General features: G+C 64.6%; 1 protein-coding gene across 11 annotated transcripts in view; it reads left to right on the top strand.

Annotated features, from left to right (window-relative positions):
• SBF1 (SET binding factor 1) overlaps positions 1–25,298 on the top strand; it is an 87,635-nt gene that overhangs the window by 39,149 nt on the left and 23,188 nt on the right. For 6 of the 11 annotated variants that reach the window (XM_042792033.1, XM_042792028.1, XM_042792031.1 and 3 more), the window contains exons 2-8: positions 10,850–10,935; positions 17,489–17,626; positions 17,824–17,961; positions 20,663–20,773; positions 22,583–22,606; positions 23,740–23,845; positions 24,367–24,499. In XM_042792033.1, the coding sequence (XP_042647967.1) occupies positions 10,850–10,935; positions 17,489–17,626; positions 17,824–17,961; positions 20,663–20,773; positions 22,583–22,606; positions 23,740–23,845; positions 24,367–24,499 (736 nt within the window). The remainder of the gene's footprint in view (positions 1–10,849; positions 10,936–17,488; positions 17,627–17,823; positions 17,962–20,662; positions 20,774–22,582; positions 22,607–23,739; positions 23,846–24,366; positions 24,500–25,298) is intronic. The other 5 variants (XM_042792034.1, XM_042792032.1, XM_042792035.1 and 2 more) reach the window with 1 other exon arrangement.

Below are 25,298 nucleotides of genomic sequence, written 5' to 3'. Positions count from 1 at the left end.
GCACACAGCTTGGACAGCAAGGGCCTGCTGTTCGGAGCCCGCTCCTCCCTCGAGAGAGAATAAAAAGCAGAGTCCACGCCAGTGTTTTCAGTTGGTGGCACTGGGCGGAGGACGCTGCTCCCAGCAGCTTCCACAGCTCCGTATCGCCCCAGTCCCTCCCGGTTTGGAGGAGCCCCCCCGGCCCCCATCTCGCCCTCCCCATCCAGGCGGCTGGCTCCGTCACGTTGCAGCTCTTCACTTTGCAGCGTGTTTGTGCCTTAAAGCAGTTCCTGGGCTGTCCCAGCTTGGGACCGTTTCCGTGGGGGGGTCCGAGGGGGCCTCGGGGCCCGGCGGCGACCGAGGCACGGTGTGCGTGGTGGTTTGGGGCGGCGGGGGGCCCTGTCTTTGCGCGGGGGCTCTGCTGGTCATGTCAAGCCCGAGGTATTTGTGAAGGGCTTCCTGTTACGCACTGGCAGGGAGCATTTCCAGAAATGGCTATGGGTGAACAAGTGGTAGGCAGCTGTAAAACGCTTATCTCTGTCTCCCTGCCAGTAACCCTCCGGGCCCCAAACAGCACTTTCCTGGGACGAGCTCTCGGAAACGGACGGATTTTTTTTTTTTTTTTTTAATTACTTCCTCTTATGCCTTAATGTTTCTAAAGATAAATACAGCTTTCCTCTTGGCATCTGCTCGAGGAACAGTAAAGCTTTACAAAAGACCGACGCTCCGTATCAGCATGTGCCGTGCCTAGTCTCCAAATCTGCGGTTTGTTTTGTAGATGGTAGTAAATCTTTCTCCCCTGCTCCCTGCCCAGGACGATTTATTTCATATTTATTTCATGCTGAACGGGGGGTCCTGCCGAGCTGCTCCCCCCTTCACTGCACCGGCCCCAGGTCCCGGGATCTTTCCCGACCCGCTCAGCTCTCCGGGGCGTGTGTCGGGGCAGCTGAGTGCCAGCCTGGAAGCGCCGTGCTTGGGCCAGAGCAGTGGGTTCTGCCTCGCTGGGAGAGCCCCCGGCCCCGCGGCCCCGGGCTTCGCCAGCCACGGCTCCTTGCCCCACAGGGCTTTGCCAGCCTGTCCGACCCCGGCGAGTTTGCACCTCGCAGGTCCCGGCGCTGCCTCGCCGCCCCCCTGCAGCGCGGTGCGGGCCGGGCCGGCGCGATGGGCTGTCTCGCCGACACTTCTCAGCCTTAATTTGAGAGTGAGTAAGAACAGGTTTGAGGGAGGTAATGACAGCTCGGGGGCTCAGGGAAGGAGCGGTGTGAAAATAGAACGGTGAGGAGCTCTGTAAGGGACAACGACGCCGTCCAGTTCTTCAGAGGCTTTAATTTTAGCTCTTCTATAAACACCGCGTTGCTAAGCGGCCTCTCCAGAAGAGCCTCGCAGAGTCGTGACTTTCAGTGGAAGCGCTGGGCTGGGAAAACACGAGCGGGTGCTCACCACCCTGCGCCGGCCGGGCTGGGCCATTCCCACTGACTCTTCTCGAGGATGTTTCACCTGGGAGCCAGTGACCCAAGAACGGAGTGCTTTGCCTGCCTCTGGGAGGTGTTCCACGGCTGGAAGGAACTCGCCCAGCGATGAGCTGGTCGTGTTTTGCTCGGGGTTGCGTGTAGGCAGTTTGCTTTGCCACCCAGTTCCGCATTCGGTCCCATCCCAAACTGTTTGTCCTTCCGATCGTTATCATGTTGTGTTTACAGAGAGTCAAACGTATCCTCAGAGATCGCCAAGGCAATCATTAAACACCGAATGAGTTCATTTTTTCCCCTAAATTTTTTTTTTTTTCTTTAAGTGTACCCAGGATAGGAATTGGTGTTCTGGGTGCGACTTTGTCTCGTTGTGGGCACTTTTGCCTTAAACACCGTCAAAATGACTTTTGCGAGAGCTGAAAGTTTCTGCGTCGCCCTGCAGCCTCGCTGCTGGGGACACGTTCTGTGTCTGGTCCAAACGTGTCCCCGCTCCGTGGCCGGGAGCGAGGCACCGCCGATGTGGCTGCCGCGTGGGCACCTGGTGTTGCTGCCCTCTGGGAAAGGGCTGAGCTTTGTCTCTTCCCGAGTTTCTCCTGCGAAGTTGCACTAAAACATGAAGTGAAGGAGAACGTGTGGATGATTCATTTGTTGGGATTAGTGGCTGCTCTGGCTTGCTGGAGAGCTGGAGGGGCCAGTGGGGGTCCGCACGGGTGGACATCGCGGGTGGGTGGCACAAGATGACAGCACGGGTGGGTGGTGTGAGTGGACATCGCGGGTGGGTGGCACAAGATGACAGCACGGGTGGGTGGTGTGAGTGGGCATCGCGGGTGGGTGGCACAAGATGACAGCACGGGTGGGTGGTGTGAGTGGACATCGCGGGTGGGTGGCACAAGGTGACAGCACGGGTGGGTGGTGTGAGTGGGCATCGCGGGTGGGTGGCACAAGATGACAGCACGGGTGGGTGGTGTGAGTGGACATCGCGGGTGGGTGGCACAAGGTGACAGCACGGGTGGGTGGTGTGAGTGGACATCACGGGTGGGTGGCACAAGATGACAGCACGGGTGGGTGGTGTGAGTGGGCATCGCGGGTGGGTGGCACAAGATGACAGCACGGGTGGGTGGTGTGAGTGGGCATCGCGGGTGGGTGGCACAAGATGACAGCACGGGTGGGTGGTGTGAGTGGGCATCGCGGGTGGGTGGCACAAGATGACAGCACGGGTGGGTGGTGTGAGTGGGCATCGCGGGTGGGTGGCACAAGATGACAGCACGGGTGGGTGGTGTGAGTGGGCATCGCGGGTGGGTGGCACAAGATGACAGCGCGGGTGGGTGGTGTGAGTGGGCATCGCGGGTGGGTGGCACAAGGTGACAGCACGGGTGGGTGGTGTGAGTGGGCATCGCGGGTGGGTGGCACAAGATGACAGCACGGGTGGGTGGTGTGAGTGGGCATCGCGGGTGGGTGGCACAAGATGACAGCGCGGGTGGGTGGTGTGAGTGGGCATCGCGGGTGGGTGGCACAAGGTGACAGCACGGGTGGGTGGTGTGAGTGGGCATCGCGGGTGGGTGGCACAAGACGACAGCACGGGTGGGTGGTGTGAGTGGACATCGCGGGTGGGTGGCACAAGGTGACAGCACGGGTGGGTGGTGTGAGTGGACATCGCGGGTGGGTGGCACAAGATGACAGCACGGGTGGGTGGTGTGAGTGGGCATCGCGGGTGGGTGGCACAAGATGACAGCACGGGTGGGTGGTGTGAGTGGGCATCGCGGGTGGGTGGCACAAGATGACAGCACGGGTGGGTGGTGTGAGTGGGCATCGCGGGTGGGTGGCACAAGATGACAGCACGGGTGGGTGGTGTGAGTGGGCATCGCGGGTGGGTGGCACAAGATGACAGCACGGGTGGGTGGTGTGAGTGGGCATCGCGGGTGGGTGGCACAAGATGACAGCACGGGTGGGTGGTGTGAGTGGGCATCGCGGGTGGGTGGCACAAGACGACAGCACGGGTGGGTGGTGTGAGTGGGCATCGCGGGTGGGTGGCACAAGATGACAGCAGGGGTGGGTGGTGTGAGTGGGCATCGCGGGTGGGTGGCACAAGATGACAGCACGGGTGGGTGGTGTGAGTGGGCATCGCGGGTGGGTGGCACAAGGTGACAGCACGGGTGGGTGGTGTGAGTGGGCATCGCGGGTGGGTGGCACAAGACGACAGCACGGGTGGGTGGTGTGAGTGGACATCGCGGGTGGGTGGCACAAGACGACAGCACGGGTGGGTGGTGTGAGTGGGCATCGCGGGTGGGTGGCACAAGATGACAGCACGGGTGGGTGGTGTGAGTGGGCATCGCGGGTGGGTGGCACAAGATGACAGCACGGGTGGGTGGTGTGAGTGGACATCGCGGGTGGGTGGCACAAGATGACAGCACGGGTGGGTGGTGTGAGTGGGCATCGCGGGTGGGTGGCACAAGATGACAGCAGGGGTGGGTGGTGTGAGTGGGCATCGCGGGTGGGTGGCACAAGACGACAGCACGGGTGGGTGGTGTGAGTGGGCATCGCGGGTGGGTGGCACAAGATGACAGCAGGGGTGGGTGGTGTGAGTGGACATCGCGGGTGGGTGGCACAAGATGACAGCACGGGTGGGTGGTGTGAGTGGGCATCGCGGGTGGGTGGCACAAGATGACAGCACGGGTGGGTGGTGTGAGTGGACATCGCGGGTGGGTGGCACAAGATGACAGCACGGGTGGGTGGTGTGAGTGGGCATCGCGGGTGGGTGGCACAAGGTGACAGCACGGGTGGGTGGTGTGAGTGGGCATCGCGGGTGGGTGGCACAAGATGACAGCACGGGTGGGTGGTGTGAGTGGGCATCGCGGGTGGGTGGCACAAGATGACAGCACGGGTGGGTGGTGTGAGTGGACATCGCGGGTGGGTGGCACAAGGTGACAGCACGGGTGGGTGGTGTGAGTGGGCATCGCGGGTGGGTGGCACAAGATGACAGCACGGGTGGGTGGTGTGAGTGGACATCGCGGGTGGGTGGCACGCTCCAGTGCTGCCAGCCCTGGTTGGCACGGCCGGGGCCGTGTGGTGGTGTGGGGACAGGGGTGTTCTCCTCCCGTGCCGGGTGGGACATCGCTCGTGGCCGGGCTGTGGGGACGAGGGCAGTCTGCTCGGCCGGTTTGGGGTGGGTGGGCTTTCCCCGGGGAGGGCTCGGGCACCCAGGACAGTGGCAGACGTGGGGCCAGCCCCGGCCCTGCACACAGCGCTTTTGTTTTTCTCCATAGAAAAGCCATTCTTCGTGCGCCTTTCATAAATATGTAATGAGGGAACAGTGCCGTCGTTGTCCCCCGAGCAGACACTCGTCTGTTGTTCTGGGGCTGCTGTGCCCGCCGGTGCGGTGGGTTTGGTGGGACGGGGGGAGGACCTCGGTCTCCGGGATGAGGATGGCCTGCCGGACTCCTTTCTGAATCCCTGTTTCTGCCTTATTCTTTCTCTCCGTTGTGTTATAAATCCCCCAAAGCTTCTCCCTGCTCTCCAGGAAGGAGGAGCCGATGTCCCTGAGCTAGAATATCCCAGCTCCCCCACTCCTGCCATCACTGGCTCCCAGTTAACAGGAGTGCTCAGTGGTGTCCTGCCTTTCCCATCCTGGTAAGTCTCGTAGGAAACTGTGAGGCCAGTGGGGTGAGCACAGAAGCCTGGATGTGACGATCACACAACTCGGGAAGATCTCAGAGGTGCTTCTCTCGTACTGAAAATGGGAGAAACGAGCCGGAGAAGGGGTTTTGTGTGGAGCCTGTCCCTGAAACTGCTCTCTTGGGGCTGAGGCGTGACGGGCAGAGCAGGGGAGAGAAGAGCCGGTGATGACTTGGCTGTAGTGGTTATATCCGAAAGCGAAACAACAGCAGGTGTGGATGTTACAGGGAAAAATAAAACTGCATTTCCCGGTTGGCGTGTCCGAGAGCAGAGCCGTGCAGCTCAGGGCTCGGTGGGAGCTGTCGGGCTGTAGGTGCCCGTCCCCGCGAGGGTCCGGCTGAGGGGGCTGCAGCTTCTCGCCTGCTCGTCCCCGCTTGGGCGAACCGGGAGGTGCTGACTGAAATTGTGTGCGCTCTTTCCCTTTCTTCTTTTGAAGCTGCTGAATGATTTCGTCCTAAAAAAGTGAATTCCATCGCACGGAGGAAGAGACGGGGAGGTGTGGGGAGGGGGGCCAGAGCTGCCCGTGATGCCTAGGGGAGCCGCGGGAGCTCGTCCCGCGTGGCTTGGTGGTTTGTGGGCGGGGGGCGTGGGGGCAGCCTGCAGCTCCCCTGCGCCCGGCGCCGCGGGGTCAGACCGCAGCCTCTGCGGCTCCGTCCCACGGCACGGCCTCTGCCCGCCGCGCGGAGCCGCCGATGCCTCCCGAGGCCTTGCAGGGGTCGCAGCAGGGGTTGCAGCAGGGGTTGCAGCAGGGGTTGCAGCAGGGGTCGCAGCAGGGGTCGCAGCAGGGGTTGCAGCAGGGGTCGCAGCAGGGGTTGCAGCAGGGGTCGCAGCAGGAGTTGCAGCAGGGGTCGCAGCAGGGGTCGCAGCAGGGGTCGCAGCAGGGGTCGCAGCAGGGGTCGCAGCACGGGTCGCAGCAGGGGTCGCAGCAGGGGTCGCAGCAGGGGTCGCAGCACGGGTCGCAGCAGGGGTCGCAGCAGGGGTCGCAGCAGGGGTCGCAGCACGGGTCGCAGCAGGGGTCGCAGCAGGGGTCGCAGCAGGGGTCGCAGCACGGGTCGCAGCAGGGGTCGCAGCAGGGGTCGCAGCAGGGGTCGCAGCAGGGGTCGCAGCAGGGGTCGCAGCACGGGTCGCAGCACGGGTCGCAGCACGGGTCGCAGCAGAGGTCGCAGCAGGGCTCGCAGCACGGGTCGCAGCGGGGGTCGCAGCACGGGTCGCAGCACGGGTCGCAGCAGGGGTCGCAGCACGGGTCGCAGCAGGGGTCGCAGCAGGGCTCGCAGCACGGGCCGCAGCAGGGGTCGCAGCAGGGGTCGCAGCAGGGGTCGCAGCAGGGGTCGCAGCAGGGGTCGCAGCACAGGTCGCAGCAGGGGTCGCAGCACGGGTCGCAGCAGGGGTCGCAGCAGGGGTCGCAGCAGGGGTCGCAGCAGGGGTTGCAGCAGGGGTCGCAGCAGGGGTCGCAGCAGGGGTCGCAGCAGGGGTCGCAGCAGGGGTCGCAGCACAGGTCGCAGCAGGGGTCGCAGCACGGGTCGCAGCAGGGGTCACAGCAGGGGTCGCAGCAGGGGTCGCAGCACGGGCCGCAGCAGGGGTCGCAGCAGGGGTCGCAGCACGGGTCGCAGCAGGGGTCGCAGCACGGGTCGCAGCAGGGGTCGCAGCAGGGGTCGCAGCAGGGGTCGCAGCAGGGGTCGCAGCAGGGGTCGCAGCACAGGTCGCAGCAGGGGTCGCAGCACGGGTCGCAGCAGGGGTCGCAGCACGGGTCGCAGCACGGGTCGCAGCACGGGTCGCAGCAGGGGTCGCAGCAGGGGTCGCAGCAGGGGTCGCAGCTCGGGCAGCTCGCTCCCTCGCCCCTGGCGGGTTGGCTGGGCAGGCGTGCACCGGCGGAGCTTCCTGCCCTCGCTTTCTCATCACAGGCGTCACGCAGCCAGGTGCCGGAGCGTGATGCGGGCAGGGCTCAGCTCTGCCGGGCTGCAGCGGGGCTGTGCTGCTCCCCGTCGCCCCGGGGAGCTGCAGAGGGGCAGCGAGGAGCCCGCCAGAGCCCCGCTCTGCCCACCCCGCCGCCCCCAACCCGATCTCATCGCGGGTTCGCCACGGCAGCCGAACGGAGTGGCTTTGGGTTTTAGCTCCAGCCACCCTGGGTAGTCGGGTGCTGGTTTGCGACCAACACAGCCCGCCCGTTTGGGGTGAGAACCTCTTGCATGGGGCTTCTCTAGGGAGAACACGTGTTTTTCTCCCCGACACCGTGCAGCAGCCAGCCCTCGGCAGCCGCGCCCCCGCGGCCCCCAGCTCGCTGTGCAGGAGAAGGGAGCGGTGCTGAGGGATGTGCTGGCAGGTCTGTCAGACCGTAGCGTTGGTTGATGCAATAGCTCCTACTTCTTGCAGGGTGGTTGCCCGACCGCTCTCTGACACCACTCGCAGCCCTGTGAGGGTTACGTGGATCGCTGCTCCTTCCAGGAGCACCGTTAGCGATCCGCTCCGTAGTCCAGGGCTGGTGCCTGATTTGCTTCTGATGGAGCAGGCTTGCAGGCACGGTTTGGGTGTGCTGCAGCGCTCACCGCAGATCTGAGCAGTAAGTGCTCTCTTGGCAGAAGCTTCAGGTCCCCTCGCAGGTTGCATTTCATGGCTTCGTGCCTTGCAGGTTAATATCGTTTTGCAGGAAGCCGCCTCAGTAACTGTGGTCAGTGCTTTGTAACGTAAAATATTTGATCATGCTTTAAAGCAGCTAAACTTCTGAAGGATTTTCTGCTTTGAGATACTGAGCAGCTCTTGGAAGCCTGTGCTAAGGACACTTCAAAGCACCGGTGAAGTTGGGGTCCATCTCCCTGTACCTGGGGTGAGCTGGCAAAATGTTTCTGCGTTTGAGCTGATCCCCCCGCTCTCCCCTGGCAGAGCTAGGCAGCCCCCCAGCCCCCGCGGAGGAAGGCTGAAGCACCTCTTGCTCTTGTGTTGTTCCCCCGTGTTACATCAGACTGAAGTGTCGAGGTTCAGGGGTGTGAGAGTTGTGTCTGAGCCTGCAGGAAGGCTGATTTCCTGAGACTGACTGTACTGGTTGCGCTGTGTCGCTTGGTGAGACGCCCTCCCATGCCTTCGGTGACCTGGGAGTGGAGGGCTTTGGGTGTGAGTGCTGGGAAAGGGCATGTTCCAGACAAGATCCTTTGCCTAAAAAACACCTCCTCACTCCGTCATCACGGCAGGCTCCACGGAGAAGGTCCGGCTCCTGAAGCGGCTGGAGGAGCTGCCACATGGTTGGGTTCCCTGTTGGCCGGAGCCGGCGGCTTCCCCGGGGCGGGAGCAGCACCGGCTGCCGGGCCCCTCGCGGCACTGGAAGCACCGGGCTGCAGACACTGGAGTCGGGGCCTGGAGGCTGGAGCCCTGGCTCTCTGCAGGACGGTCGCTCCAAGCTCGTGTTGCTTAAGAGACACGGAGGGAAGCAGAGGGGAAGCTCTTGCTTGGCCGTGACCCCGCCAGACTGAGAACCGGCCGTTCCCGGAGAGCGTCCCCAGCGTGCCAGCACTCGCCGCTGGCCTGCCGGGGGGGGGGGTTAAGGTCATCTGGTTGTGTTGTGTCAGCTGAGTGCTTTAACTTTTTGCTTATTTAGAATTTCCTGTATTATGATAACATCTCATAAACTTCCAAATATAGCTTAATGCTAATTCAGACCGTAACAGGCCGCCCCAGGAGCAGGGCCCAGGTGTCACCGTAAGTCGTGGCGGCCTCTTTGCAGCGCGGCGGCGGGAGGAGGCAGGAAGGAAGACGCGAAGCGAAGCAGCTGCGTGAGCGCCGACCTTCGCAGGCACACGTGCTTTCCCAGGCATCTCGGCCGGGGACAGCAGAAGAATCGGCGGGGCTGGCCCGGGTCCCCTCCGCAGGGGGGGATGCACTGATGGCACGGCCTGATACGGCCGGCGAGCGGCTTGGACGCCGCCTGCGCTGAATGGTGGGAAGCAGGAAGGCAAGGACCGGGCTGCCGGAGGAGCTTGGCTGGCCAGAATCCCTACGTCGGGCTGCTTGTTAGTGCCAGTCACTAAAGTCAGGATCCGCGTAGCCCGGGGATCGCTAAATAACATGGCAGCACTTGGCTTTGAGAAACCCCAGGGGGCCACGTTTCCCCTTGCTCCAAACAGCTCCCGGAGCGATTTTTACGTTTGTGTTGAGGACGATCTTGTATCTGTTCCCCCTTGCGACCAAGAGCGTGCAGGTGAAGACGCGTGCGCTCGCAGCAGGGCTGGTGCAGCGGGCTGTGGTGGGGGGCACGGTGCCCAAGGGAGCTCGCCGGGGCAGGCTGGCGGAGAGCTGGAATGCCGACCGGCGTGTCTAAAAGGGTTTTTCTTGTCTGTGAAGCCTGAGCCGGGTCATCTGCGCTGGGAGGAGGCAGATCTTACTCGGTGCATCTGGCCGCGAGCACCCTGCAGCGACTGATGCTGTCGGCGGCGCCGGGGACCTGTCCGGGGGGGAGGTGGTGTCTGAGCATGGGGGGGACATTTGGTTAACCCGACGCTTGATGCTATTTTCTTCACAGCTTGGCACTGACCTTTCCATTTTGGTCCTCAGACTATAAGTGGCATCTTTTCTGATGCCTCGTTCTGCTAAATTCAGCTGTGGCTGGCTGGTGGTAAGTGGAGTGGTGGAAGCGGGTCTAGGTGCCGAGAATAGCCCTTCGGTGGTGCGCGCACGGCTTCTGGGGAGGCTCCTCCTGTTACCTGACCCTGTCAGCAGGCCCGGGGCCAGAATCCGGCTGTGCTTGTGCAGGAGGCACATGATACAACATCGATAACAACCATGGAACACGGAAGGCAGCAGGCATTAGGACAAGGGGCGGCTGTCCCCCGGGGCGATGCAGGGGATGCAGTAATCCCACAGCCGCCCTGCAGGGCTGAGACAGCCCCCCCTTTACTGCAGCTGCCTGCCCCCCCGCCCCGTGGCTGTGCCTGGCCTCGGGCAGGAGCAGAATCCTCCTCAGGATTTTCAATTCCCAGACTCCAGCTTGATCCACCGGAGCAGGGTTTTTACCCTGAGCTGCTTGGTCGCTGGAAGGATGCGGCCAGCGCGGGGGCGCTCCCCCAGCCTTGCCGGCTGCGCCCGTAGCAGGAGCTGCGCGATCACCGGCGGCTCAGGGCTGGCCTGCGCCCCGGGGTGCCGTTTTCTGCACTTGCCTGGCCGGCGAGGTCACGGCACGATCTGGGTGAAGAGCAGGTTTTTTCATCTGGGCAGGTGTGGGCTGGTGGGCAGGCGTGGGTGGGAGCGCTCCCCCCTGCAGCGGGGCAGGCTCCAGGTGCCGTAGAGCTACCGGGAAATGGCAGCTCTGGGGGAACCCGAAAGTAAAACCGGGCGGTGTGATGCCATCGTTTGGGGAAAACGTCAAGTGCCAGGTTGTAGATAACGAGCAGCGACTTACAGCTCAAAGTCTGCGTGTTGGATCTTGTGTTAGCGACGCAAGGAAGGAAACTTAAACTTGACCAGAGATCTGCCGCACTTCTGCTTTGTCTGTTACACGCCTTTAGATAACAAGTTTGTGAGCTGTTTGCTCACAACTCTAATAAAACCGCTGCTCTGCCCGGCGGTAGGGGCAGTGCTGCCCTACAGCTGTGTTTGTGGAGGGGGCTGGGGTCTCTTCTGTGCTGCCCGTGTCGGGCTGACACAGTGCCGGAGCATCCCGGTGTTGCTTCCAGCCTGGCGTTACTGGAGGCTGCAGTGCTGGCCGGGTACCTGCTGCCTGCCCACTAATGCCCCTCTTCTCTCTGCAGGGAGTGGGGATGGACAGGGACAGATACTCCAGCGCTTCCCGGAGAAGGACTGGGAGGACAACCCCTTTCCCCAAGGCATCGAGCTGGTGAGTGTGCCGTCCCTCGGGACCGGGACCCCGGGGAGGCGTGACCGGCGCGCGGGGCAGGTGACAGCGTGGCACTGCGTACACACATCTCGCTGGGCACTGCGGGGTCTGCCCGGGGCACCCCGCAAGAGAGGGCTTCCCACTCGCCCCCCGACGCAGCTCCGGGTCTGGAAAACAACGGGATCCAGGGTGCTGCCTCCCAGCCGGGCTGCGGCAGAGGTGTCCAGGGCTGCCGCGGGCCCTGCCTGGGGCCGGCTCCTCTCCTGGCCGCGCTGCTCCCCCAACTCCTCTGGGCTGGGCTGCTCGGGATGCTGGAGCAGTTCCTGGAGGCGCCGCACGGACGCTGTGTCAGTATAAACAGCCCCGTCAGGAACAGCAGGGCTCTGCCGCTGGCAGGCCTCTCCCAAGCCCAGCAAACCCTCCCCTGCCCGGGCTGGCGGCAGCAGCGGCGGCTCTCCCTGCGGCAGCCCGGGTGTGCTCTGTGTGCTGGGCCCTGGGTCCCTTCCCCAGCCCTCCGGACACGTTCGCCGGCTGTTGCGAGTCCTTGGAGGTTGCAGTCGTTGCTGGGTCATACCCGTAAAGTGGCACACCCAGTCTGATTCCGCGCACTGCGTGGGTTCTTCACAAACCGGCTTGTAACTAATCAAGGATAATGGGATTGTTCTCGGTTGCTAAACTTGAGTGGAAGCTCTTCTCAAACCCCGGTGCTGCTGCTGAGGGAGCTCTGAAGGAGGAGCTGGTGCTCTGCTGCCAGCCGGAGCGAGTGGGTTGGGCTGCCGGTTGTCCAGACCCCTTTTCCCTCCTCAACTAAGCCCCTTGCTAAGCTGGTCTCCTCCTCCCCCCTGCAGTTCTTCCCTATTCCCAGCTGAAGTACAACCCCCCCCCGAGGGAGACGAGGCTTTGGAGGTCCCTTTGCTGCCCTGCAAGCCTCGTGGTGCTGGGGCTGGCCTCGCCTCGAGGCCTGGCAAGTACCTTTGCTGTGCCGGGAGGTGTCGGCGCCCGCGAGGCCGGTGCGTGGCGGTCGGCGCGGGGACCCCGGCCAGCCGAGAGCCCCCGTCACGTCACCCCCCCGGAGCGAGGAGCCGGCAGGGGCCAGCCCTTCCTGCCTCCCTTGGTGTGCGCAGGGGGTTTGCAGCTCCCTGCTCGCGCGGGCCCGGCCCGAGTCGCCCGCCAGCGGGACTCGCCGAAGGGCTTTTGTGCATCCCCCAGGAGGGATGTTTTGGCCGAGGGAGTCCTGGGCACCTGGTGGAGCAAAGGGCGTTCCTGGTCCCTGGGCTCCCCCCCCGGGCTTCGATGAATCAGAGAACAGAACCGTGGAATATCTCAAGTTGGAAGGGATGCACGGGGATCACCGAGCCCGAGTGAGGGGATGGCCTTGGCCTTGGGAGCTCGCTTCCTTAGAGCAGATGTGTCAGGGCGCCTTGGGATCCCTGGCGTGCGCTCTCCGCGTGCGGGGCTCTGGGTAGCAGGGCGGGGTGGTGGCCCAGCCGGCGTCTCGGCTGATGGTCCGGGCGAGTGCCCTGAGCTGTTTAACGCCGGTTTTCCGAGCGGTGGAGCTGCAGCCAGCCCTGCTCGCCTGGCCGGGCTCAGTTCTGCTCTCGGCTGCCTCCCGCGTTTCGTGGCCTCGTCCAGAGCTGGGGGTCATCCCCGCCTCTGGTGCCGGGGAGCTTCCACGGGAGCTCTGGCTGTTGGTCGGGACACCGCATGTCGTGTGCCCTCCGAAGCTCTCGTGCCAGGCTTGGCCGAACACCGAGGGGCTCTGGTGGCACTTGCGGAGGAGCTGCTGGCGTGCTCCTCGTACCCGGCCAGGAGCAGCCAGCCCGTGGAGCGGGGCTGATCCCCCATCCTCGTCCCTCTGCCCTGTCCTGGGCACTTGGCTTCGGCAGCTGCCAAGCCGTGCCACGTGCCCTCCAGCAAGCGCGGCGAGTCGCTGGGCTCCACCGTGGTGGCCGGCTCATCTTCCCACCGCGTGCTCACCGCCACTCCAGCGCCATGTCAGACTTCTTATGAGGCAAAAGATATATTCTGTTTTTCTGGTGTTTCCTGGTTGTCTGTAGGGGACTTGGGAACTGTCCCAAGAAAGAGGAAAGCTTTTTTCCCAAGGGTCAAACTGTCCAGCCAAAAAATCCCTGGAATTTAAACAATTGGAGCGCCGTCCTGTTGGGAGCCGGGGGTGGCTCTGAGGCTTCCCACAAGCTCTCAGGAGGTGTCTTGGGTGAGCAGCACGTAGGGCTGAAACTGAGGCTGCTTCCGAAACTAAGGCAGCTTCTGAAAATCAGACAGAGCCCACTCTGGGGGGTTTTGGGTGGGACATTGCATTGCGGTCACCGCCGTGCTGCTTCTTAACAGCTTTTTGGGGAGAAGGCTCTCTGGTGTGTGTAGGGAGCAGGAATTCGTAGCTTCTGCCCTTGCGTGCCGTCTGACAGCATCTCCAAACAAATATATCTCATTTTAATGGATGGCAGTTCTTCTGGAGAGAGACACGGGATGTGAGCGTGTCTCCTCGGTTGCAGCATCCTCCCCTCCGAGGGCAGAGCCGACTCCTCTGGCAGCCCTGGAGCCCGCGGTGCGCGGGCCGGGGGAGCGGGGTCTCGGGGCCCTGGGGCCGCCGGCAGACCCGGGGCGTTGCTGCGGGGGAAGCCCCGCGTGGGGCTGCCGCTTCCAGGGCCTGCGGTGGCACCGAGCGAGGCGCGCGTTGCCTGCTGCAGCCGGAGGCTGTAAGCGTGCGCTGCGGTTCCTTCCGCCCCGGCGAGGGCCGGTGCCGTTCCTGCTCTCGCTCTCGGCTCCCACCCGCGGCGCTGGTCCTTACGTCCTCCTGTCCCACGGTCCCCCCAGGCCTGCTTAACACGGCGCGGTATTTCCCGGGTCTGGGGCTGCCCGTGGGTGGTGGCTGCCGGCTGCTACCGCGTTGTCGTGCCTCCTAGCCACATCCGAACCTCCACCACAGGCGCCAGCGTTCCCTCCTGGCGCCTGGCTGCTGGAGAGCGCGAGGGTTTCTGCTACTCTCTGAGATAAAACAGTGAAATCCTTTTGTTTTCCAACCGGCAGGTGCTTGCCTGCGTGTTTGCAGCCTCAGTCTCCCTGTTCGCTGAAGGTGAGCGCGGGTCTGTAGGAGGTCGGGTGCCTGGCTGCCGGGAGCGCCGGGGCAGAGGTGCTGGCCCCGAACGGGGGGGCTGGTGGGGCAGGGCCCGCCGGGCTGGCCGGGGGTCTCCGCTGCCAGGGGACGGTAGCGCGCTCCGCGGCTCGCAGAAAAGCTTCCTCTGCTGCCTCGCGTTGCTGAGGTGCCGGTGGCCGAGCGGAGCCTCATCCCGTGCGTCCGTCTTGACCCGCGGATCTTTCCTTCGGGGGGTGCCAGGCTGGCGGCCGCGGGGGCGGCGCGTGGGGAGAGGAGCGTGCCGCCACGCTTCGCCGTGGGTCCGGGCGGGAGAGTGGAGCGGGCAGCTCAGCTCCTTGTCCCCACTGGTGGCTCCGCGTGCCGTCCCTCCTGCCTGGCAGCCGGCTCTGCCGCGGGGTTGCGTTGCCCTCTCAGCTCTCCAGGGTGGACATACGTGACCGGGAGGATGTCTTGGGACATCACAGGTTGGACCCTTGCAAAATCAGTCCTTGCAAACTCGGGAGAGGCCTGTGATGTAACTGCTGGAAGGAGAGGAGGTGGTAAAGCAGCGCTGATCCGTGCAGTGCTGTGGGAAACAAGGCTCGCCAGACAGACAGACAGGCAGACACACACACGTGTTGTCACGAGAGGTTGGTTTTGTTGCTAAAACTGCTCCAGGCAGCGTCTGCAGAGCCCAGCACGCGGCTCTGCCTTCCTGTGGGATTCTTCTAAATAAACGAAGGGCTGTTGCTCCGCCGAGGCCGAGGCGCAGCCCGGCTGGGGCACCCTCCTCCAGGTCAGCCGCTGCCATCCACGCCCCCCGCGGGCAGGATTCGAGACTCCCTTCCCTTCTGGCTGTCTGCAGCTCGCCCTCGTTCCCCACGGGCGCCCGGCGGTGCTGAGCTGGGCTGCACGGACAGACGGACGCCGCTGCAGCACTCGCTGTGCGGAGCCCCGGCAGCCTGCGCCCCGTCCCTGCGCCCACGGGTGGTGGGGGCAGCGGGTGGGACCGCTGGCAGCGCTGGGGGTGCCAAATGCAGGGGGGAGGGTCCTCCCGGCGCGGGTGAAGAGCTCGCCTCTCGCGCCTGCGGATCCACGGAGACGCGCCGATCGCTGCGGGGGGGGGGGGGGCCGTGGCTTTGTCTTCCCTCACCTGCGGCACCTTCAGCGCTGCAGCGCCAGGGTGTCACCCCCCGTCACAGTCGAGCTGCTGCCCGGGGACGCTCGTTCTAATCGGCAGCCGACCCACGCCCGTCCTTCAGGGAGGGTGTTTGTCCTTTCTGGAGGGTCTGGCGGGGAAATGGGGCAGGGGCTGCGGAGGTGGGGCAGCCGCCCGCCCGGTGCTTCATGAGCCCGCGGCTGCTCCAGGTTGACGCCTGCAGGGTGACTCGGCCGAGCGGCGCGGGGGGCGATCCCACTGGGCTGTGAGCGCCGCCGCCGCGTAGCCGCGTGCCCCAGCGGCGTGACCTGGTCCGGGCTGTGGTTTGAAGCCGACCCGTCCTCTCAGCGATGCTGTTTTTAGGAAGCTGACTTCTTATCCCGCGGCTTGGGAAGAGGCCCGGAGCAGCTTGGTGCTTGGGGCCCAGGTGGGTGCCGGGAGCCTCCTGCACCCGAGGGCTCCAGCCGTCCTCGCTGAGCTCACGCCTCGGGGGCAGAGAGCAGCGGGAGCCGTGCCTTGGCCGAGTGGGTGGAACCCCGCGTGAGGAGGCTGAAGTGTGTTCATGTTCGCGCTGTGCCGTGGTTTCCCTGTCCCCCTTTAGTGGTGGCATAATTGCCTCTGGAATGGGCTGCGGCCCCTTGGCACCAAAGGCAGCGTGACCGGGGAGCAGAAGAGAGCCTGTGCCCGCCGGTGATGGCGATGCTGGTGTCCTCCCGGCGTTCCCTGGTAGAGGAGCAGCCCAGGGGATCTGCACTGGCATTTCTCAGGCCTCTGGCTGAGCCCACTTGACATCTGTCTTGGACGTGCCCGACGCCACGGTCCTGGAGTGCATCCCTCTTTTTGCACCGGGAAGCGGCGGTTGGGAAGTGCCGGGTGGGACCCGGCAGCAAACTCCTGGAGGGCAGCAGCTCGGCGCGCGGTGGTCTCGTCGTTTCTGCAGTGAAATGTTGGCGCAGAGCGGTGAGCTGCGGGTTCGCTGCGGAGCCCAGTGAGGAGAGGAGCAGTCTGGTTGGGGGAGCGACGCTGTGCGCTTACCCTGATAGCTGCCGAGCCGTTTCCTCCGTCCTGCGCGCTGATGGGAGCCGGGCAGGAGGCAGCCCCGTTTGAAACTGGCACCAGGAAGGAGAGGCCTTGGGACACGGGTTTGCGGGGACATCCGTGGCAGTCTGGGAAGCGGCTCCACGAGGGGTTTTGCCTCACCCCCTTCCCGCTGCTGGACCCGGGCAGCTGGAGAAAGCCGAGCTCGGGCTGTGTGGCTGATGAGAAGCTCTCAGAGCTGCCCGCAGGAGGGGAGCAGGGCAGGGTCTGTGCAGCGGCGTGCGCGTGCACGTGGCGCCTGAGCACGGGCACGGTGAGCAGCCGGAAAACTTCACCAGGTCGAAGCCAGCTTTGATTTGCAAGGGTCTGGGCTGGAGCAGGGAGTTTTGCAGCTTTATGGTGTGTCGGCCCTTCCTGACAACACGGCCCTGTTGCCACTTCATTCTCATCTCCAGTTTTGCTCAAGTTGCATCTTCAGAGGGCGTTGGGCCACGGCCCCAGAAGGAGCTGAGCTGTCCTGCTCTCCCTGAGATCCCAGCAGCGTCGGGAATTTTCCACAGCTCCTCACCAGCCAAATGCAGATGCTGAGGAAATACAGAGCAATCCCTTGAGGAATCACAGCCCGGGAGGAGTCCTGGGGCTGCTGGCTGGAATTACCCACCGGCCCTGGGAGGGTGTTTGGAAAGTCCCCAGCAACCGGTAAAGCTGCGCTGGGAGCTGCCCGCAGCGTGGTGCTGCCGCAGCCTGGGCCGGTGTTTTCCAGCTGCCTGCCCCGGGGGAGGAGTGCCACCTCCCGGAGCAGAGCCCGGGGACCCCGGGTGGGCTGCGGGGAGCTCGCAGGGCCTGGTGAGCCCCAGGGGAGGAGTGCCACCTCCCGGAGCAGAGCCCGGGGACCCCGGGTGGGCTGCGGGGAGCTCGCAGGGCCTGGCGAGCCCCGCGGGCCCGATGCCGGCCGCAGGCAGCTGCCTCATGCAGCCCAGCTCCTCGCAGCTCCGGCGGCTCTAAGACGGGTGCAGGGTGGTGGGGGGGGTCCCCAGCTCAGCCGGGCTGTCCCCCCACCCTTCTTCCCAGCTGCGATGTGCCGCCACACCAAGCTGCCTGTCCCCGGGAGCCGGTGCCGTTGGGACCTGGCGGTTTGCTTTTGCATCATCCAGCCTCTCTGAGCTCCTGGCTCCCGCCGCCGCGGCGACGCGGGGAGCGAGGGCAGCGGCGGGGGCAGGCCAGCCCCCCCTCCGACCACCCTCCCCTGCCCTCTCTTGCAGTTCTGCCAGCCCAGCGGCTGGCAGCTCTTCACGGAGAGGAACCCCCCCACCTTCTTCGTGGCCGTGCTGACCGACATCAACTCGGAGCGGCATTACTGCGCCTGCTTCACCTTCTGGGAGGCCGTCGAGAGCGCGCAGGTACCGCCGGCCCCCGCGGGCGGGTTGGGGAGGGCGGGCAGCCGCGCTGGCGGGGAAGCGTCCGGCCGCCTTCGGCTTTGGCCGGTGGTTCCTGCTCTCCCCGTGTCGGAGGAATCCGAGCCCCGGCGTCAGGCTTAGGGGTGGGAAGAGCATCGCTTTTTCTAACCCTGGGACCTTGGTGCTGTGTGTCTCCCCAGCCTCAGAGCCACCCCAGGAATGGCGAGGGGGAGGAAGAGGAGGAAGAGGAGCCATCGTCTCCCGTCCAACCCGCGCAGCTCTTTGCTCCCAAAAGCTTGGTGCTGGTGTCGCGGCTGGACCATGCGGAGGTGTTCAGGGTAAGTCCGAAATGCGCTGGGGCTGGGGTGGGGGGAGCTGGGCCCCTGCTGCTAAAGACTTTGTGGCTCCGGGAGCGCCCCGGAGCCAGGCAGGCACTGCCAGGAGCACCCTGGCACAGCACCCCGTGGGAGAGCGGCCCGTCCCGGGCCGGCAGCTGCACACTGAACCCGAACGGCTGCTGCAGAGCAGCAAAGCAGGGGCACGGCCACGCCAGGCAGCTGGTGGCCTCGACCCGGTTTTATTAATAGAAAATCCCTGAAGAACAGCCCGTTCCTGTGGGAGCATTTACCTTCTGCCACCTTTATTTTCTTTAGGAGTGCCGCATGATGTGGCTGTGAAGGGTTTGGGAGGGCACGGGCTGCAGGCTGGCGTGGTTACAAACTGCCTCCGTGGGTATTGTGTCCGCGGCGCTGCGGCTGGGGCAGGCGGGGTGCGGGCAGCCCCCCCCCCCCCCTGGCTGCCGTGCTGCTCCCTCGGGCTGAAGGAACCCCCCCTGGCATTTACGGTGGGCTCGGCGCTGGCTTGCCCAGGTGCGGGGCTTGGAGGGCAGCGTCCTCCACCAGGCCAGGCTGCCTCCTTCCCTTTTTGCCTCCCACTGTGAGGATTTCGCTGCCAGGCCCTGCCCCGTTCTTGAACCTGGTGTTCCCAGCCCGCTCTGTGAATGGGCACACACGGTGCTCCCCCAGGGCCGTCCGTGCTCAAGGCATTAATAACTGACAGCGGGGAAACAATCGCTCTGTTCTCTGGCCTGGAGCTGCCTCAAACGGCAGAACCTTTGGGCGTCGCGGAGTCACAGCCCCAAACCACGTAACTGGGGTTGGAGGCACCTTGGGAGGCCTCGGGCTCAACCCCTGGTCCAGCTGTCGTCCAGTTTGAGTTTTGAATACCTCCAAGGGTGGAGACTGTACAACTTCCCTGGGCAACCCGTGCCAGTGTTCAACCACCCTCGCAGTAAAAATGTCCGTATACTCAGGTACTTTATTGGGAAAGTTGTGGGAGGCGAAGTCCAGCCTGTCTGGCTGATGGGTGGTGGTGAACAGCAACTCCCTCCCAGCCAGCGGGAGCAGCGGGACCGAGACAGAGGGGCGCGGGCGACCAGAAAGGAGCCTGCACCATCAGCCCATTTCCCTCGTTGCGAGCAGCTGCATCGTCTGGTCATCCTCGCGCCTGGGATGGGGTTTGCCACGCCTGGCCTTCCGTGCAGCTGGGATCCTCCGACACACGGGAGCTTGTTCGCCTGGGAGAGCAGAGGGAGACCAGTCGGGCTGCGGCGCCTGGAGCTTGGGGGCGGCTCTGGGGGGAAGCGGGTCGGCCAGCTCGTTCCAAAACCCAGACGTTTCCTGCCAGAGCCTCTGCCCTGGGGACCCCCACTGAAAAGGTTCCCGGCCCCTCCTGGTCGCTGCATACCTCACCACTCCTCTTCCCTGCCTGGGTGTGTTAGGAGCCCCCGTAACGTTTGCACCGCGCCTTTGGCTGCTGGACTTCTCTGCTCAGTGGCTTGAATTATCCACCTTGGTGATCTCTGAGGAGCAGATGAGCGACAAGAGCGCCGCAGTCCTGTTGTTCTGGGCCCTGGGTCGTCTCCCCCGCCGCCAAAGAGGTCTCTGAGCGGGGTTTGCCTCGGGCGCTGCTGCTCCCGGTGGGAGGGAGCTCTGCCCTCTGCCTGGACGGATGGATTTTGCTGGCTGAATTTGCAGTGCAGCCCCTTACTTCCCCAGCACAAGGCTCAGGTGGTTGTGGCTCCTTCTCTTCTCGGACGAGAGGTCTCTGTAGCCCGAGCCCGGGACCTGCTGGTCCTCTCGCTCAGCACGATGCTGCCCTGAGAGTCTGCCCCTCGCTCGGGGTGAGGTCAGGCCACACACGTGTGACGCCGGGAGCCTTCACCGCTGCTCCTGACCGTGCAGGAACGTGAGCTTGCTCTGCACTCAGTTATTACAGTGTGCAGTCGCCTGCCTGGCCCCTTCTCTCCAAAGCCTGTTTGTGCTTTCTCTTTTCCTCACTGTCGTGGGGAAATGGTTTGAGTTAAAAAAAAAAAAAAACGCCCAGAGGGTTCCTTGGAGACAAATTCCTCAAATTCTTTATTCATCTGTGTATTACAGCTGTGTCGAACTGTGCTTGTGTCCCCTCAGCCCCTCCGTGCTGGAGCTGGTGCTGCTTCCCAGACGTGCCCGGCGGGCAGACAGCAAGCGGAGCAGGGCCCGGCTGGGTGTCTGGGCCAGCCCTCGGCAGAGGAGTGGGTCTCCTTCCCACCCCTTCCTTGGGGTTTTTGAGACTTGATGCAAATCTGACAGGGGCCGGGAGTGCTTGGGGTGCTGGAGAAGTCCAGCTGTTTGCAGTCACCTCTCTCCGTGGGGCTTTTGAACCCCCTCGGCGCTGCTGCTGCTGCTGAGCCGGAGTCCGGGCAGCACGTCTGGGGACAGCTCTGGTGGGGGGCGGGTGCTGGGACGGGCTGTGCTGCTGGCTGGAAGCAATCTGAGCACGTGCTAAATATCCTGCCCCCGCTGCTGAGGACTCTGTGAGAGGGGTCTGCGGGGGAAGACCTCGAGCACTGCACCCAGGAGTTGACTGTCACGGGGTGTGCTTCTCTCTGGAGGCGAGCACTGGGGGCTCCTCCCTGCGACGGCGCTCCAGACTGGAGCCCCCCCAGTACGCGGCTGCTTCCCAGCGGGATGCTCAGCTGTGCTGTGCTTTCCTCTCCAGAACAGCCTGGGGTTGATCTACACCATCTACGTGGACGGGCTGAGCGTGTCCTTGGAGAACGTCATTGGGAACCTCCTGACGTGTACCATCCCCATCACCGGGGGAGCTCAGGTGGGTACCCTGCCCTTCCCTCCTACCTCTCCGTGCTTCTGCCTCCTCAGCAGCGCTGACAGAAGCAGGGATGTTTGCCCCAGCTGTATTCTGGTTTCGCTGCGTGGGGTGAGCTGAGCAAGGCTGATGGGGCAGAGTCTGGCTCAGTGCACTGGCAACGGAGGCGCTGCCCCAGTGCACTGCTGCTGGCAGGTGCTTGGCTAGTGCAGGCAGCTCCTTCCCAAGTGCTTAGGAGTAGAAACAACAAACCTCTGTGATTTGGAGCCGATCAGCTGAGAAGGTCTTGCTGCTTCGCTTAGCTACAGCTTGCTGTGACTAGGCAGCTTGGTCTTGGCTCCTTGCTCCCTCCAGGAGGGTGGCTCGACCAGCAGCTGGCTTACGTAGTCACCAATCGATCTGTGCAAACAATTGCCATGGTCTCTGGTCACTCCTCTCTCAGGGAGGTCTTGTTCCTCCACTCAGCCCCCTCTGATTGCCTGGAGAGCTGCTCCGGAGCCAAGTGGTCACGGGCCATCTGTGAGAGTGGGGACGAGTCAGCTTTAGGGAGACGGGCCAAGCAAGGCTGACGTTTGCCAGATGAGCAGCTTGGAGCTCTCTCCGCGAACCACTGGCTTGTGCCTGTGCAGGGCCGGCGTCTCTGATGGCCAGGGCTCAAGGAGCAACAGCCTCCCCTGTGCCCGGAACTGAGGCCATCAAAGATAACCCCCCTGGTTTTGCCCCTGAGCAGCCCCCCTCCCGCTCTGGGAGGGCCAGCTGGGCTCGGTCCCGCTCCTGGGAGCAGCAGATGGGTGAGGAAGGGCTGACTGAAGCTGACTTGGGGATGGCAGAAGTGGAGAGGGCTCCAGCTGGACCCTCTGGCAGGAGGCATTTGGGGGACAGCAGCGTGACACCCTGGAGCTCTTCTGCCACGCTAACACCTGGAACGTAACCGTGGACGTGCACGTGGCTCCTGCAGTGGCTTCGCTTTCAGCTGAGCTCCGCTTCCCCCAGCAAAAAATGCCGTCTAGTTCTCCCACACCCAGGCTGCACCCAGGTGGAGGAGCCCTCGGCGAGGCTGGGGCAGCACTACAGACCCCACTCGTCACCCCGAGGGGAGCCTGAACCCCCGCATCACATCTGGGCAGGCTTCTTGGGGGGGGGGGGGGGGGGTGCCTCCCGCTGGTGCTTCCTCGAGAAAGGCAGAGCGCCGCGGCTCCCGGGAGGGCCCGGCAGTGCTCCCGGTATTTGCGGGAGAGGGGTGCCTGCCAGTCACATCCGAGTCCCCCGGAGAAGCAAGCAGGGTGCTGCCCAGGCCCAGGGCGCTGGGGCTGTGTGCCAAGCGTCCCGGGTTTGCTCTGGCTGAGGGTGAGAGCAGTAACGTTCCTGCAGGATCTGCCCGGATCTGTCCGACTCCGTCTGGTTCCTCCCCGGCGGGACGTGTAAGCCGCGGTGCAGGAGAGGAGAGGCTGTTGGTTGGGACCAGGGCGGCTCCTCGAGCCGCTGTGGCTCACGGAACAGCGCTTTTTGGCACGATAATTCGTCGCCTCCCAGTTCTTGCAGGATCGGGCTGTGCTCTGGGAGCAAGTAGTGTGCTACAGGGAGGAGTTTGTTGGTGGCGCGTCCCTTCCCGTGCTCGACCTGTTCTGCCGTGTCCAAACGCTCTGTTCCAGTGTAGTAGCTGTTGCTTTTGCTTCGTGTGCCCGTGCATCGCTCCTCTCCGAGGGTGTCTGTCCCCGCTTGTGGCCTCTGCCTGTGTTCGTCTTCCCTGTTGGCTCGCTGTCTTTGTGTGTTTCTAACTGACTGTGCCATCTCTGTCTGTCCCTGCCTCAGCTTGACGCGGACGACGAAGCAGCGGTACGCACACCTTTTCTTTTGTTGGGTCTGTCTCCTCGTTAGCAGCCTCTCTCTTACTGTTCTCGAGGGTGGCACACGCTGCAGCGGTGGAGGCCCGGGCACCCTCGGGCGCGCCCGCGTCGGCGTGTGTTGCGCTGACAGGCAGCGGGGAGCGTGTCCCTGGGCTCTGGGGAAGGGGGTTGCGTTCCCGCACCGCGGCAGGCGGGCTGCGCGCCGTTTGCCTCTCGTGAGTGCGTTCTCCGGGGGGGGGGGGAGGGGGTTGTGAAAACGGGGTGGCCTGGTCTGGAAGGCCGTGGCGGGGGTGCTCGCTCTGCTCCGCCACGACGGCCGCCTCCGGAACCGCGTTTCTGGGCTGCTGCGGTGGCGTGGGCTCTTGTGGCTGCAGGGGGCCGAGCGAGGCGGTGGGCTGCACGGCGAAACCTGCTCTTGCAGGGTTTTCCCTAGAGAGGTGTGAAAGAGAAGAGGGCCACTGACCTGGTCCTGCCCCAGCCCCTGCGGCCGGGAGAGAGGGTGGGGACGTGTAGGCTTCCCCGTGCCTCTGGGAAAAAAATTGCATCGGAGAAGCAGTGATGTGCCCGGTCTGTCCGTGCCCAGCCCCTCTTCCAGGAGCCCTCAGGGCCTGCTCAGGCTGCCTGGGCGAGGCACCCGGAGAGGCTGCGGAGCCGGTGCTGCTCCCTTGCCCGGCAGTGCTGGCTGGGAGCTGTTCCCCTGGAGGGGGGCAAGGTCCTGGTGAGCCCTCGCGTGCTACGGCACAGCGTGGGGCGTGGGGCTCGCTGCCGCCTTCTGCCAGCCGTCAGGACGCTGCTCGTGCTGGCCGGGACTGCCGGCTGCCTCAGCCAGTCTCATTCCTCCCCCTCGCCCCTGGCCCCAGGCAAGCACGCGAGCTGTGTTGTGCCAGGGTCCCCTCCCTGCAGTGGGACACACTGCCCCGTGGGGTGCGAGGGTTGTGCGAGGGCACAGTCGCCCTGGCCCTGCCCACCGGGGGATTCGGGCTGCTGCTGGCTCCACTTGGCTTGCCCTCGATGCAGCTGGTTTGCCCCCAGTGCAGCTGCCTTGCCCTTGATGAAGCTGGCTTGCCCTCGATGCTTGTGCTCGCCCCTCGCTTGGGTGACGGGGTCTGTTTTCCCTTGCAGAGGACGATCTCTCTGGGAGCAGGGGACAGGCAGGTGATCCAGACACCCATCAATGACTCGCTTCCCGTCAGCAGCTGCAGCGTGGCCCTGCTCTTCCGCCAGCTCGGTGAGACTTCTCCCCACGCCTCCTTCTCATCGGGTCGGGTGCCAAAGCCAGCTGGCCGACTCCTGGGCTGGAGTTCCCTGCACGTCGCTTCCCACCGCGCTCCTGAGCCTGGCTGGTCAGCCCAGGGCTCTGTTCCAGCTGCAGCCGCCTCAGACTGAGCCCTGCCCGGCCCCGCGTTGCCTTCCCTTTCCCGGGAGGGCAGGAGACTGGCAGCTGGGGCGCAGACGTGGGTGGCAGGAAGGAGCGCCCAGAGGGGTGCGGCCGTTAGCCCTGCGCCTCTGATGAAAGGACAGTGGGAGCTCAGGAGAGCTGCTGAGCGTCTCTCAGGAGAGGGGCTCCCTTGGGGCGCCCAGAAGTGGCTCGCTGGGAGGATGTTGAGCTCCCCTGTTACGCAGAATGGGGAGATGGGGAGTGGGATCCAGCCCGGGTGGGGATTAGCGGTCTCCGGGGGGTTGGGGGGGGGGGGGGGCCGTGAGAGGGGAACCCTCATTTCTAAGCGCTCTCTCTCCCTTTCTCCCCAGGCATCACCAACGTGCTGTATCTCTTCTGCGCAGCGCTTACTGAACACAAGATCCTGTTCCTCTCCAGCAGTTACCAGAGGCTGACCGACGCCTGCCGCGCTCTCCTTGCACTTATGTTCCCCCTCAAGTACAGGTGAGGGACCCCACCGCTCCTCGAGCCCCTCAGCCCTCCGACAGCAGCCTGGGGCCGGCCAGGGCACAGCCGTGCTGCCTGTCCCGCTCCCCTTGCCTCACGCCCTCGCCGTCTCCCGGTTTCACGGCCAGCGCGCCTGGTGGCTGCCGGTGTCCTGGGCACGGCGGTGAAGGGGCAGGCGGGTGGATGCCCACAGGTCTCGGCTGTGCTGGCAGCCCCTCTCCTGAAGCCTTCGGCACGCGCAGCGATGTAATTCCGGAGCGTGTGGAGAGCAGTGAAGGGGTGCAAACCTCCCACCCCCATCCTCCGTAGGGGAGACGGGGGCTCTAGCACTGGAAGCGGGGAGCGAGGCGCTCCCGGCAGTGTCTGCAGCTCCAGGAGCTGCTGGCATGCACCGGTCCTAGCCGTGGCGCCTCTTGGCAGAGGGAAGGAAACCCGTCGGGCTGTGGGCCGTGCTCTGGCAGTGCGTGATCCCCCCATGGTGCCTGTGGCCAGAGGTGCTTGTCTCTCCAGGCTCCGTCCCCTTCCCCCTCTCTCAGCCGCACCGCAGCCCGTGCAGGGCGCCCAGCACCAGTGCGCCGCTTCTCCTGCTAGTCCTGTCCCAGGCCCAGCCCCGCGCGCAAAGCCCGGCCGAACGGGGAGGCTGGGCGCTGGGAGGCTTCCAGAAAGCCGTGGTGCAAATTCTGCCCTCCCTGGGAAGGGGCACGCACGTACGGGGCTCTCGGGAAGGTGCCGGGCCGCGGCGGTGGCTCCTGCGGCAGGGCTGGCAGCCCGTGCCCCCGGGCCCGGGAGCTGGCGG

This window comes from Tyto alba, unplaced genomic scaffold (genome assembly GCF_018691265.1).
Source record: "Tyto alba isolate M040663 unplaced genomic scaffold, T.alba_DEE_v4.0 Super-Scaffold_2, whole genome shotgun sequence".
Taxonomy (NCBI): Eukaryota; Metazoa; Chordata; class Aves; order Strigiformes; family Tytonidae; genus Tyto; species Tyto alba.
The sequence above is the reverse complement of the archived record's forward strand: the minus strand, read 5'-3'. Positions and strand labels throughout refer to the sequence as shown.